This window comes from Nematolebias whitei, chromosome 13 (genome assembly GCF_014905685.2).
Source record: "Nematolebias whitei isolate Nwh7 chromosome 13, NemWhi1, whole genome shotgun sequence".
In the NCBI taxonomy this organism is placed as follows: domain Eukaryota; kingdom Metazoa; phylum Chordata; class Actinopteri; order Cyprinodontiformes; family Rivulidae; genus Nematolebias; species Nematolebias whitei.
In genome coordinates, this window is record NC_056510.1 from 30,010,823 (window position 1) to 30,026,305 (window position 15,483).

Below are 15,483 nucleotides of genomic sequence, written 5' to 3' on the forward strand. Positions count from 1 at the left end.
ATTTATTTATTTATATTTATTTATTTATATATGTATATTTTTTACATTTTTTTGGTGGACCCCCGAGCACCGGCTCGTGGATCTTCGAGGGTCCGGGGACCCCAGTTTGAGGACCACAGGTGTGCATGAACTGTTATCTTAGAGCTTCCTCATTAGCAAGATCGTTTCTTTGTTTTTTGGGGAGAAATGTTCTCTTAGAAAAAAGAAAGAAGGCCCTAACCACTTACTTGGCATTTGTTCCTTTTTCCTGTTGTAACAACACTTTTTTCCAAACCCATGAAAAACACATTAATACTCCATCCGATTAGCACCAGTGCTTTTATAAAACACAGTGAAACAATGTCTTCTTCACACTCACCAGGACAAAACGTGAGTGAAACACTGTTAACATGTGGATCTTTGCCCTTGCCACATCAGTTTAGTTTAAGGACAGCCTGAATTGCTTAGTTTTACACTTAAGGAAGTACGAATATGTTTGTAAAAGCACATGAGCATCTGATGCGTTCATGGCCCTCAGCATGATGGGGGTGGGAGTGGGGGGTGTTACACTGGAGCCTTTCCAGTTGCTGATGCATTACAGGCAGATTGGCCCCCAAATTGGATTATTTACTGTGGACTGACACCACACTGAGATGACATCTCCTTTAAAGTGGAGAGAGGGAGGCTGGACGGGGAGGGGGCTCCGCTCACACTCTGACCACTACTTAAGCACCAGCTTTGGTGTAATTCATTTATGGCCTGGATATGGCTGCAGCCTTTTGAATAAAGCAAGAGCAGTGTGTTTACCATTAGAGGAATGAATGTCACCTACATCTTCCAGAGGAGCATCCTCTACTTTGATAAAACTCCTACTGTACATCCAGAGTGATGGCTCTCCTTAATATTTCTCTCCCAGTGTACAATTAGTGTGTCATCTTGTGCTGTTGAGTGGATCATAATCCACTGCCACTTCTATCAGGTTTAAAATAGATCCTGTGTGCAGCAGGTAATTTAGCGTCACTTCTTTGTGCCTCTGCCCCTCCTCTCTCAGTCCGCTGCTTGTCATAAGGTTAGCACACCCTGTAATTGATACTAAATTTGTCATGATGTGGATGGCACAGTTCAAGTGCTTTAGTGTACCTAAGAGTGGCGTCGTTCCCATCCCCGGTTTGTCATCGCCGTGCCGCCACCAGTCCATGCATAAAATTAGACGGCCGGTGACGTGTAGCCCTTCTATTTATTCCACTCGTCCAAGTAAATAAAGTGCTTCCCCCCCCAATGCAGAACGGATTATTTTATTTAGAATGTAAGTGGTAAAGAAGGTGGTAAAAGTTAGTCTTTTGTGTGCTGATGTGAAGTTAATCTGATTTTAATTTAATTATACAAGTTAGTTGCGGAGGGCACAGGCATCGGGGTGTTTGTTGTAAGAATGTTCTGACATTGGCGCAGGTATGGGGCAGCTAGCATGTTAATTAATGATGAAGATCCTGACAATATGCAGAGGCATGACAGCGTTAAGCCAGTCGGCTGCTGCTTCCTTTGCATATTAATAGATCCTTCATTATTATTTAATATGACAGCTGCTCCAAGGGCTACCATCAGACCTTGTCTCTGTTATTTGCTGTTTTGTGCTCCCCATGTGACAGCACCGTGCTTTTCTCTGTTTGCTGAAATGCTCCCCTTTTTCCGGTGCGACTCTCTACATGATGCCCTGTTTGTTTTGCGTTCAGGAGGATTCTGGCTGGTGTGGGCTCCACCGTCAAAAAAGTACCTGAATCTAAAGGTGACTTTGAAAGAATATATGGCGCCGGATTGTTTTGTTTGCATAGTAATAAATGCAGATTAGCTTGAGTGGGACCGGCTGACGTTTAGACTCCTGCGTGGCTCATGTAGACCTGTTGGTGGACATCAGCATCTTCTTCATTGCATCCATTGTTCTGAGATGTTAATGGTGTGGATATGACGACTGATCTGCTGAAACGAAACAATTATCAGAGCAAATATTTCAGTATTTGGACTGCGGCTCTCAGAAAGTAGCAGGATGTCTCAGGGTGATGAGTGAAATAAAAGGAAAAGCTTCACATCTTTATTCACTCAGTAAACAACGGACGGAAAAACTTTCTCTTACACGTGAATGCATCCCTTTTCCATGTTTTATTGTTCCTGACGGTTAAGCTGCGGCGCCATAAACCACGTCGTACAAGTTCGAGAGCATCACTGCGGCACTCCCTGAGAACGGCACCTGATTTGTGGGGAGAATTTATCACACAAACAGCCCAGAGGTGATTTCAATATTTACTCTGCAGTCTGTTCTGCATACGTCTCATTTGGAAAACAGTTGACTCTTGCCCATTATACACAAATGAAGGCTGACCTTCAGACTGGGCAGAGGCCACATTCATTATGTGAAGAAGTATCACCTTCTTATGAGGCAGTGGCGTTTTTGTCCCCCCCCCCTCTCCTTTTCTGCTTATGCATATGGAACAGCAGCCTGGGCCCACTGCAAACGAGAGGGCCCTCGCTGACATGATGTATACTGTATGTCAATATGGTACTGATGTATTTTAGAATGCAAACAAGGCCTTAAATTATATGCAGCTCCATGTCAGCAGCACCGAGTGACTCTCACCATCTGCCTTTCAGCTGCTGGACGAGAAAAGAAGGTGTTCCAGCTCTTGTGTCCATGTTTGTGTCCGCTTGCATCTATTAGAGGCCCGTGTTTGATTTCCACCTCTCCTTGTGCTCGTGTCTCCTCCTCAAGCATGCAGCTAATAGCTGCTTTGAGGCCCATCACAGAGACGTGACAGCTTAGCGGTGATAAACTCCGGCACTGCTTTGTTCTGCGTCAAACCTGCATATCAAGTACAAACTGTAAAAAAAGGGAGCTTGTGGGCAGGTATCTGTTTTGTGGATATGAGTAAGAACAGTAATAGTTAACTATCTTTCTCGTGTTGTACATCTTTGATTTCGTTACTTCATCTTGGGACTCTCCTGAGACGGATCTCGAGGAGCTTTCGCGCTATCTGTCCCTGCTGTTTGAGAGCAGCCTCATGAATAAAGATTTCAGTCACGTTTGATACACTGGAACCCTGGAACTACCACAATGGCAAACCAGTGCTTTATGATCTCTGCAGTGTGCTCAGCATATGTATGTCTGTAATCTCCAACTTACTATATCAATCATATTGGCTTCACGATGATTGATGTGGACGACCGTGTCAGAATACGCTACTCAAGTGGCGATCACGCTGGAAATATGAATGATTATTCAAAATGTGATGTCAATATTCATCCAGTCTATTCAGAAGTAATAATCATAAAAACTGTGGCCACAAGCTTAAGATGCATGTAAAAAAGTCTCAAAACTTTTTGGCATTTTACCACACACACACAATAAGGCATGGTAATTGTTTATTTGTGTCGTTAAAGCTGAGATAACACAAGACGTGCATCAAGTCATAGCTCACTGGGTGGCAACAGCAAACAAGCAACTTTAAATAAGGTTTTTGTGGAGTTATGTCTTTGCAACACAGTAGAATATATCCTCAAGTTCTATTTTTTTTAATTCTTCAATTTTTTATGTTAAAAAAAATATATAATTTGACATTTAAATAAATTCTATAATGTGTCATCTCTAAATGTATTTATCTAAACAAGTTCTATTAAATTTAAAACAGTTATTGTGAAATACAACAATAAAAGCGCATCTTATGTACCGTATTTTCTGGCGTATAAGTCTCTTCGGAGTATAAGTCACATTTATTATGCGTCACCGTTGACCCCTGGAAAATGTGGGTCGTGTCGTGCCAAAAATTGATTGACGGACACAGGAGCTCACGGTAGGATTTTCTGTTGCAGTTCTTCGAAGTTTAACAAAATTAACATTTAAAAACAATTATCTGTTTGCTTGACATTATAGCAAAGGTGTCTCAGTTTAACTTTTTCCTTAATAATTGCAATTTAATGGTCACTGTTTGGCAGGGGTGCAGCGGGGGTAGCGGTACAAGAACAACATATACGCCTGCTGGTAGTTGTCAAAAGCCTACAGCGCCCTCTCACGCCTCTAGTGGCTGCAAATGGTAATGCTTACTCTGGTTCGTGTCAGTATGAATGAATATTTAAAGCATCAGTCAAAAATTGCCTTATGAATATGGAAAAAAAAATATGTATATAAGTCGCAGGACTGGGAAATCTATGCAAAAAACTGTGACATATATGTTGTAAAATACGGTTCCTGCTGCATTGCTTTCTGTTTAAAGACTCTCTTTGAGCTGGATTTATTTCATTTTGTACTATATTTTGATCAAAATGTGAATTTTTGTCTTTTTTTGGTGGTTAAATCACTTGAAAATGTAATAAGTAAAATAACCGTAGCAGGAATAATAAAACACCATGAGGACACTGGAGTTGTTAATACTTTTCCTCTTGTTTTTCTTCCCCGCATCTTCCCGTGTCACATTGTATCACGACGCCTCTTTTATATATACAGATCCATTGTGTGTTATTAGTTCTACATACAAAATGCTTGCATCGTGCACTTTTATCTTGACTGCATCTGTTCCCATCAAGGAACAAATACATCAATATAGGGGCGAGGATTGCCGGAGTCTTGGAAACATTCATAAAAATCATATGCTGCCACACACACATAGGCTCATCTCATCAGCATGATAACCTGCTGTGAAGACATCCCCTGTCAGACGATGAAAAACTAACTTCTGATCTCTTAGGAGCTCATCCACCAAAGTAGATCAAATTATTCAACGCTTGTTGTTATTAAAGTCCTTTTTATTTGTGTTCTGGTTTCACCGAGGCAGGTCTTTGAGAAATGGCTTTTTCGGGTGCTGCGGCTCAGCCTCGGCAGACGTGTAGCGTGACTGTGAGCGCTCTGTCTCCTCTGCTTCCTCTCACCAGGCCTGACAGCAGCCGCGGCAGCAGCTGCCAACGCAGCCATAGCAGAGGCCATGAAGGTCAAGAAGATCAAGCTGGAGGCGATGAGCGGCTACCACGGCAACGCCAACCACCACGGAGGCGATGGAGAGAATGGAGACCTCAGCTCCAGCGTCGGTAAGGGATGCACGTTCGTACACTGTCACACTTTGAGTCAGGTGAAGGGAAGAAAAATGCAGGCTGCAGGATATTTCATTAACTGCACAGAGCCAGATTTAAGCTAAATTATTAAAGAGACAGTTCAGATATTTTGAAGTAGGATTATGTGGACAAGATATGAACAATTAATATCTTACCTGTTGTAGAAAGCTCTTTGAATATCCCCATTTTTGGAAAAAGTACACTGCGATTCTGACTGGATTGACAAGCTAAAGAAAGTATAAGGATATTCCTGCAGGAAGTCCTCCAGGCTGCAACAGAAGTGCTACAGCAAGCTGCTGCTGTTATCTGCACATACAGTAACCACAGAATTTTATTTAAAACCTACCGGGTATGCAAAAACTAAAAACTATGCAAAGCTAAAGCTAATGCAGTTTATTAAAATAAAAAGAAGCATGAAATCATATGACTATTTAGAGACTATAGTTGTTTTAAAATGACAGCGATCCATTTTGATCTTTACTCCGCTGAAACTAGCAATTAAATTCTAGTACTCTAAACTGAGGTCACTCAAAAAGTTATCTGCAACAGGTAAGATAATAAATAAACCACACTGAAAAGCTGGTGTGCCAAAATCTGCACAACTAAATATGTCCTAAATAAACAAATAGCTGAAAATGGCATTGTTATTATTTTATCTGCATTTTAATCCTTATTCTGTACCCAAAAGAATATATGACGCAAACAACAGTAAAAAAAAGAAGTCGTGCAAATGGGTTTATTGTAGTTTAGTAAACTGAAAAACAAGTTTGTATTAAAGTCAGATACCAATTCACAATGCAGGTAAATTATGACAGATTTATTCATGCTTTTTAGGTAAGTTTTGATGAGTTTTAGCCACTTTTAAAGCATTAACAATCATTTAAAAACGATTACTAGTTATTTTTAGACACTGAAGTGTTGTACTTTTCTTCATTCAGGTAAATGGAATTCATTACTAGTTGCTCAACTTGTTTTTTTTTAATTAAATAACTGTAAACAAAACGATTACAATTGCTCATAACATGCAACTAACCTACACGTGTTAGCTGCATGTCTCAAGTGTTTGATGTTTAAATCTAAAATATTAAAACAATAATCATTAATTAAATAACTGCACTTGATCTTACTTCATATTGAATCTGCTTATTTGTATAAACAGTGTGTTTTTCAAATGATTGTTAATGTTTTTTAAAGTGTTTTCAAACTCACAAAAAAAAAATACTTACAACACATTATTAAATCCCTAAAAAAGGGATATTGTATAAAAAATAAAATATTGATTTATATCATGTTAGTGTTTTTATATTTCACATAAGATGAATTCAGTGATGCATTAGGTTTTGCCAAGCAGAATTCTGTTTGTCTACTGATTTTTTTTTTTTTTGCAGTAAATTGTTTTAAGAGAAATGCAGTTTTATGAAATGTTCAATCTAACACAAAACCAACTGGAAGAAACTGTGACAAAGCAACTCTGCCAGAGCTCTTTATCAATAATAAATTAAATTAAATTGTCAAAAATCCTGATCAAAACCAACACTTGTAAGTGAAAAGTGTTGAAATATGAGGGCACAACAATAAACATGTATTGTTATTGTAATGGTGATTTTCTGTGGGCTGCATCTCACAATAAATGCAAACATTTGTTACACAGATTAGTTTCAGCTGCAGAAATTGTTTGTGCATTTCATATTCCTGTTTTACTCTTATTGCATTTTTTCAGCCTTCATTAATTGTAGATAAAACAAGCAGATATGTTTGCTTAAACAGGATGAGTTCAGAAACAATGAAATCATCAAGGAAAAATGTTAATAAAACAACATCTCTAACAACTTGCATTTCTTTTAGCAATTATCGAACTTCCTGTCAGTTTCCAGCCCAAATCCTGAAAAGGCTTAGAAGTCTTACTCATACAGCTCAACACAATTCAAAGCTTTGCATAATATTTCCAGTACGTTCTTGTTTTTGTGTGGTTTGTAAGATGGTAATTTATTGATTCTGTTGTGTTCGTGTGCACTGGAAATTCTAAATTTGGCAACGCACATTTAGCTTTCCTCGGTGCAGTTTTAACGCTGAAAGAAAAAACAAATAGCTTAATTGCTGCGTGGAGCTGTGAGCACAGTTTACCAGAGCTATCAGCTTTTTAACACCATCTAATTGAATTGCAGTGAGAGCCATGGTTTTTCACTATGTGCCATTGCAATTAATTATTAGCACTAAAAAGCAGAAGGATCTGTAATATCACACACAAGCACTTAGTGAATTAAAGAGTATGATAATGTGCGCTAGCACAGATTCATGAGCCCTTTCATAATTATAAAGCAGATGTAGCTAAACTGAAGTTTTTATTCACTTACAGGAATGAATGGCTGCGTGAAAGCATTTCTGCGGTGATACTCGACACGGTGGTGTGCAAGATGAAAACAGGATGTGTTTCAAAGCCGATTTAACAATGCAAAATGCATAAAGTGTGAGGTCATCACTCTAAGAGAATGGAGTATTAAAAAAATTGAGAATACGAGCCTGCGAGGTCACGGAAATAAAGATAAATGTGAGCACAAGTAGCAAGGCTGTGGCAATGGAGCTAATAAGAAGCTGTTTTATCTTTTTACAATTTAAATTGTAACCTTGAGTACACAGCCAGCCAAACGGGCTCCCGGAAGAATCATAATTTTGGCAAAGGGGGGGAGCGTTTCTAGGAGCACGAACCGCAGCATTAGCTTCCTGAGTAAAATATATGGCGGTGACGCCTCTCAGCCCCATCCACAATCAATTGGATTCTTTTGCTTTAATATTTACTCGCAGCGATGAGATGCTCGTCTGCATGGTGATGAACAGTCTGCCACTGGCGTTTGAAGGTGACCTGTCAGTGGCTATGGACAAATCTCTCGCTCGCAGAAATGTAGAAAATAAATCATTAGGGGCAGGACGTCAGACAGGGGCCCCTTCTCTCTGCCTCACTTTCCTCGGATTTAAATCAGCTCAGATTTATGATTTGAATTAATGCTTCGTTTGGTCAAAGGAATGCTCGCGGAGACAAATGATGTTTGGTACTGAAACCATCCTAATATTGATTACTGGGTGTCGCAGCAATCTCTTGTTTATATCAAGCACTCTCCTGTGACAGGGTGGCCAGCAGGAGTCATCCTGATAATACGCTGGAGATATATGGCCCGCTCTGCACTGCAGAGCCATGAAACACAGCATGCACGCGTCTTCTTCACATATCCACACACTTCTAACGCCTCCAATATGGAACGCCAAAATGCTCAAAATGAAATAAATAAATAAAGCGTTGTGGAATACATATCTAAGCTCATTATTATGAAAACAATTCATTTTTGTTATTTTATTTCATAATTGTGTTTTTCATTATGGCTTATTTATTTCATAATGCCACTTTTCAGCAGAATGACTTCAGCTGTCAATCAACGTCAGTGTGGGTTGGACCTTCATGCCCATTGGCTGATCCTTCACATCTATTAGGGTGTTTTCACACCTGATAGTCCAGTAGACTCGGTTCGATTAGCGATCAATATTCATAAAATTTTCAGCTGGTGCAGTTTGCATTCACACTGCACTGAGTCAATTGAGCCAACATGTTCCCCCCCTCGCCTGTGGTGGTGCTGCACTGAAGGAAACAACACAAAAACCTCTGAAGAAGACACCTATTCTTCTTCTTCTGGAAATATAAACAAAAACGGAGTGGAATCAAATTTTAGCGGTTTTAGGATTTCTGTTTTGTCATTTTTCAACAATGGACTCAGCATGAGCGGAAGATGAGGCAGAAGACCATGGAGAATGTTGTTTTTCACACAAGGTGGCTGACGGCTCTGTACGAGGTATGAGAAATGTGAGTTTGTTTGCCCTGCGCTGTCGTCCACTTCCTGCTTTTGGAGCGGTCTCCGGTCCGCTTGCGTTCACACTGCATTCAAATCGCACTAGAGTTCACTTCAACCGAACTAAGACCTAGGTTTTTAGGTGGACCAGAGTTCAATTTTTTTTGGTCTGCATTAGAGTTCAGTTTCGCATTCACATCTCCCCAATCGAACCGGACTTTCTAGGCAAACAGACTAGAGTTCGATTAAAGTGGACTAAACAGGGCTGGTGTGAATGCACCCTTCGTTTTCCAGCGGGTCCTCCCGCGTGTGCTCCTGCAAGCGCCAATCAATGTTTGGCAGACCATCACTTTTTGTCACAACACCTGTATCTTCTGAGAACGTAATCCTTTCAGTTTGATCTGCTAAAGTTACCTGAGCTGAATGAAGTTCATGCAACTCTGCATCCTTCATGACTGTTGACCTAGAAAGTCACTGCTAGCTGCTATGCTAGCTGTACCAGTGAGCAGGAAAACTAATGGAACGCCAGTGGACGTGAAGGTTCAACCCACTGACATTGATTGACAGCTGACGTCATTATGCTGAAAAGTGGCAATATGAATTAAATAAGTCGTTATGAAAAACACATTTATGAAATAAAATAATAAAAATTAAAATATTTCTTATTTCATAATGCTTTATTTATTTAATTTTGAGCATTTTGGTGTTCCATACTCCATGTATTTTGTAATTTCACACAAATATAAGAAGCGCCAGCTCACTGGAAAGCGTGACCGCAGAGTTATTTAACGTTCCAAAAGTGCCTCACTCTGATCTGATTTATGGGTCTGACCATTTCGGAGTGTGAATACGTACATGAAGCATGTTCAGCTCGCGAGCTTATTATCAAATCGCAATCCAAATGTATAAATCACCTGACGGATACAGCGTGGAGCAGACAGACGGGGAAACCGGCTCTGGCTGTCGTTTGGTTGTGACTCAGAGATCTGACTTGGGAATGACTTCATGCTGTTTTTATAACAGACTTACACCACAGCTGCTCGCAGGAAATGCACGAGCAATTTTAACCACATGGCTTAAAAACGGATGTGTTTGTTTAAACAAATTATGTTACCACGAAGACAGGGATTGATATGATAATGAGCCCACTTCTGACGATACTAAGGATACAGATCAGGTCAATCGAGAGAGCAGCGTGCTACTTAAAGCCATTGAATGGGGAAAAAAAAATCTTCAGCGGTTTTAGATACAGGTGCTTCGTCTCAGCGTCTGTCTGAAGCAGATCTTGTAGTGTGAAGTGCTCAGCAGAGCCAGCAAGTGAAGGACACTCTGTACTGTTTCCAGAGTTGGATAGCCACTGCCATCTTTGTGTTGATGTAAATTGAACAGGCTGATGTTTCTCCCTCGCATTAAATATTCATTACAATTAGACCTTCCTGTTTGCGTAGGTGCTTTTAATTATTGGGTTAAAAAAAATGGACAAAATAAGGAATCAAAGGCAGGAAAATATGCATATGTGTAAGAAAACATGCTTGCAACAAATGATTGTGAGGGGAGGTGGAGTTGAAGGTGTGTGCGGTGGTGGGGTGGGTCTTTGATTTTTACCTCGCACTCTTTAGTCGTGCACAGGGAGCCCTCTCAAAGCACAATGTGGATTGTTCCTGCGCCTCTCAGGAAATGCCACAATTACAGATCACAGACCAAGAAAAACACGTGTGGTGCTTGGCCTTGAGGGGGATAAACCGCCCGACGTTCCCTCCCAGTGCACTGACCCCAGCCGCAACCTTCATTATTGGCAGAAAAAATATTGTCAACTGCCCACTAACAAACACCTGCCAATTTCAAGAGAAGGAATTGCTTTTTTTTTCCTGCTGAAGAAAAATAAAGTGTTTACTTTGACCCACGGAAATGAGTAAAGTGGGTTTGTTCTCTTTTCTTCATCTCTTGTCTCTGTCTCACTTACGTCTTTGTCTTTCGCCCTGTTTCTCTTTGGCCACCGGGTGCTGCCCTGCCACTCATCTTTCTCCTCACCGCGCAGCACTAATGGAGCTGAAATCCTGTTTGTAATTAGATATGGGAATTCCGCTGTCATCAGCCAGATGATGCCACAACATGCCGACCAAACAACTCGCCGAAAGACAACACCGCACAAAGGAGAAGGCACAACAGTTGCTGCTCGCTTTAACGCGTTACTTCACATTTTGACCCATAGCATCGAGCTCTAGGAAACAAATGCATTTCACACCATTTTTTTTAAATGCCTAAAAATGCATTGAGACTTTTAAGAGCTCTAGATTTTTAATCCTTTAAAAAATCTAGAGCCCAGGAGAGACTGATGTTGGATGGGTAGTGACAGGTACCTGGAGGGTTGCCATACGCTGAGACGAAAAACGGGACAGTTTGAGAGGTCATCAGGCAAATTTGTGAAAAGTCCCACAGTCGTCTTTGCCTGTGTCGGTGTGCATGCTTGCCTGTGTGTGTACAAAAAGAGGGGGCCTTGGCCCCTGAGATTGCTCTGTGAGGAGACCACAGCTGTACACTCCCAGCAGCTAATTGGTCCTTATCTAGCTGTCCCATTCATCTTCATTTTTTACCAATTACTGAGCATTATCTGTGTTCTCAGTTGGGTATGGGACTTAATCCTTTTTGGTTAAGCTGGTGCTACAGCTTGCAAATTTACAAATGGAAGAAAAGGGGTGGGTGGTGTTAGGCTGGGGAAGGTAGGTGGGAGACAGTGGGGGTGGGGATGAGGGGGGCAAAAGTCAGAGCTAAAACAAACTCAAAAACTTCCCATCATCCCTCAGTGGTACATAGCAGTCAATAAACAATGACATCACATGAAGGGGGGTGGGGGGTGGAATAGATCAATTATTGGCGTTATAATTCAAGTCCTTGTTTGCAAACGTTGCAGGCTCATTGATTAAGCCGTTCTTGTTGCACTCACCATTATTGACTCGTTAAAACCATATTTTCTCATCATCAGTGGTTTTGTGCGCACAGATAACGACGCTTTTTACGGGCGCGGGCATTAATTATTCAGCACATATTCATTTTAAAAGGCAGCGAGTCAAAATCACCCTGTTTACTCTGCTAACAGTGCAAGTCTAGTACATTGCTTTTCCAGAAGGTACATCAAGATGCTGCAATCTGGGGCAGTTAGCCTTAATTTTCCGAGATCAATGCATAACTAGGCTCCTCTCTATATGGGGTCCGTGCTTGACCGCGTTGCAGAGCCGACTGAAGTCAGCTCGGATACTGTGCGCTAATTACCGGAGTGTTTACTGCTCAGTTGGAAAGCATTTGTAACATTTAGGTCCTTACAAGTGAGTCTGTGTGCTTGTGATATTCTGATAAATGATACATTAGGATCTGTGTGAAGAAAATTAAAGTGGAAAATTATAGCCATCACATCTAAACTGGAGAAAATCCGCTCACAAGCATGTGCATGCTTAATTTATAGTAATGCTTGTGAGCAGATAGAGGCATGCACGCTACGGCAGAACACATTGTACTTGAACACTTTGATAGGATCTGTTTGGTCACACTCTTTGCGCCAGCTGTCAGCCCAGCTCCACTGCTAAGATTTAATTAGTCTGTTTATGTCCTTTCTAATAATAATGCTCTCAGGGTGAAAGGACACATCCAACAAGCTAACCGCACACTTCAACCTGCTAAGTTGCACTGGTGCTGGTGGCACAAGCGTAGCTAGAATGTGGGCCATGATGGAGGATGGTTGTGACTTCCTGTTCCTCTATACAGAACAGCGGCCCTCAGGCTCAGATCTAGCATCACCCCCCCTAATCAATCCTAACCTTAACCATTAGGGGATAAAACATGCACTGACCTGATATAAGTGTCTAGGGGCAACTTCATCCATCTTCCTCTCATGTGCTCTTATGGGAGCTTTTGTCAGCCGAAGCTCTTTGGATAGATGAGACTGTTGCCATGGGCCGAAAAGAATCCAGTTCTTGAAGTTATCATAGCTCCTCTTTTGCTGAGACGTATTGTACAATTTGTCCAAGTTCATCAATTTTTTATTTTATTTTTTTCGTTGAATAGACAAAGAAGGGTCTTTTAAATCTGCCACTGTTTGGGAGATGAGTACCCGTAGTGGCAACTGAGTGAGACACTGAGCGAGACATGGATTGGCAGAGCAGGCAGGCAGCCTTCCAGTCTGAGTGAAGAGCTTGATGGGTCTGTGTCTCTCTCCCGGGCTTTGGCCCTCACTGTCTCTCTATTAGTCCGCCAGGCTCATGGGAGCCAGGTGACAGATAAGTGAGGGACGACACACACATTTTAATAGACATTTCAAAAGATAAACCTGATAATCATTTCTCTCTTTAATGAAGTCTAATGTCCTCGTTCTAATTCCGGTTGCGTTTGCCGTTAAGCATCGGCGTAACACTTGAATATGCATGATTGGGAAATTGTGAGGCATGCTGATGTAGCTACAAAACACACAAATGCAGACAACTGCAGAAATAGATTACAATAACAGGGGGAGAATTGATTAAACATTATTTCCATAATGATCCGTATCGAGTTCTATCATCTTTGAGTGGCAGCAGAGTTACACAGAAGAAGGAGGAGTGAGAAGAACGGCGAGCCACACAAATATTTGTTCGATTGTCTCATGTGGTTAACTCGTGATAACATGAGCGGAGCTATAAAAAAAAAATAAAAAAAACAACTGACCAGTCGAGTTGTCATCCCTCATCAGCATTAGACCCCATTCTTCATTAATTGGATGGATTAATTTGGAGCGCTTTGATGCAGGAGGGTTGCATGTGTTGGGCTGTCCCCTCCTCACTATTCTCTGTCAGGTTGAATTTAGCCAGGGAAGGGGGTGACCTTTGAAAGTGAAGAGATCAACACAATTTGAAAAGACAATGTCACTTGGTGTAAATGCGATATGTGTAATAAATGACATTCAACCTTTCAGTGATGATGAGCTTTCGCAGGTTGGAGTAATGTGAAATACATGTGGCGAGTGATTGTGGCGCACTTTTCACATGATGGTGCAGCATCGGAGCCTTAGATATCATCGTTTTGCTCTGATTATGTGTAAGAGGACACATTAACATAAAGTAATGATATTACAGTGTACACAATAACAGTAAAGACACTATAATGACAGCAAAATGACAACCTCTTTTGCTTTGATTACACTGAAAAAATGTTTTATTCTGTGGTGATTCAGTAATCAGGAAGATCATCAAAAAACATTTACGTGAAAGAACTGCTGCAAAGGCACTCTGTTAGTTTACAGAAATGAAAGGTGTTTTTTTTTTCCTGGTTTATATCTCAATTATTTTATGAGAACCCTCTTCCAAATAGAGCTATCAGCCAAACAACCCAGACATCTTCACCATCTCAAAGCCTCTCCTATGGGACCGAGATAAAGAGGGAAAGTGTTAGCAAGTTCAAACAGTGTGAAGGAATTTCACAAATCAGCCTTTCATTCTGTGAACAAACAAGAGTAAATATGTACAAATACTTTTCAGATCTTCCAAGTTATCGCTTTAAATACATTTAAATAAAACACAAATTAACATATATATATATATGGTTACTCAATTGCCTTATGACCTTGTCCACATTACACAGATAATGAGGAAAAAAAAGATACATTTACTTTATTTGTTTGTACAGGTAATTAACAAAATTAGAGTTTGGGGAATTGATGACTTCACATTATTTTTGTGCCTGCACACTAATTTTTTTGCATTGAGCATGTGTGGAACAAACATTTTTGCAAGGTTTTACCATTTTGCTACATCTAGCTATCACTGGATTTGTTCCATTTTAATCTTCAGTCAGACACACAAAGACAAGGTAATTTTTTTTAAGGGAAAATGAAAACTAAAGTAAAGTAAAGCGTGTTGTCATCATTGTATGTTTCCATACAATGGTGACATTTATTATCTGCATTTAACCCATCACACCTGAGATACACCCAGGTGGAGCAGTGGGCAGATATTTAAACACCCGGGGAGCAATTAGGGATTAGGTGTCTTGCTCAGAGACACCACGACATGTGGGAATGGCTGGGAGTCGAACCGTGACTTTCTGGTCCCAGGTAAGCTGCCTGCCTCTACCCCATCTCTGCCCTTCACCTCCAGTGGCAGTGGGCAAACCCGGCTCCGTCAATGTGTGCCCTCTGGCAGAGCCCCTCCGCCTAGTCCCGAGCACGGCTGCCTGCCGCAACATGCCTCTGGAGTCCCCCTCCACCTCCACTCAAACGCACGGCCACCGCGGACCACCCCCTGGCCAGGAAGGGGTGCACCCTCCTGGGACATGTTCAAAGGTCTGGAGAGAGGCGATGTGTGTCTGGCGACCCACGGCCCACACTCGAACCTCAGAACCAAACGGCAGACAGCCGAGCGGGGGCTCCCGGTTATCTGCTCCTGCTGCATACTCATGCCATCTTGTGAGGTGGTGGTGGGTGGGGGGTGGAGGGGTGGTGGGGGCTTGATGTTTGTTTCCCTAAAATGATTTCAATTTTTAAAAAGGGTGCATAATGTTTTGTGAAAATCACTACCTATGTTATTAGTGCAGTCCATCGGTACTCAAAAGT

The 15,483-nt window shown here is 41.2% G+C and overlaps 1 protein-coding gene across 6 annotated transcripts in view; it reads left to right on the forward strand.

Annotated features, from left to right (window-relative positions):
* Positions 1-15,483, forward strand: part of dachd (dachshund d) — a 142,178-nt gene that overhangs the window by 81,587 nt on the left and 45,108 nt on the right. For 5 of the 6 annotated variants that reach the window (XM_037687061.1, XM_037687059.1, XM_037687060.1 and 2 more), the window contains exon 3: positions 4,894-5,046. The exons of the other annotated variant lie outside the window; for it this stretch is intronic. In XM_037687061.1, the coding sequence (XP_037542989.1) occupies positions 4,894-5,046 (153 nt within the window). The remainder of the gene's footprint in view (positions 1-4,893; positions 5,047-15,483) is intronic. 6 annotated transcript variants of the gene reach the window in all.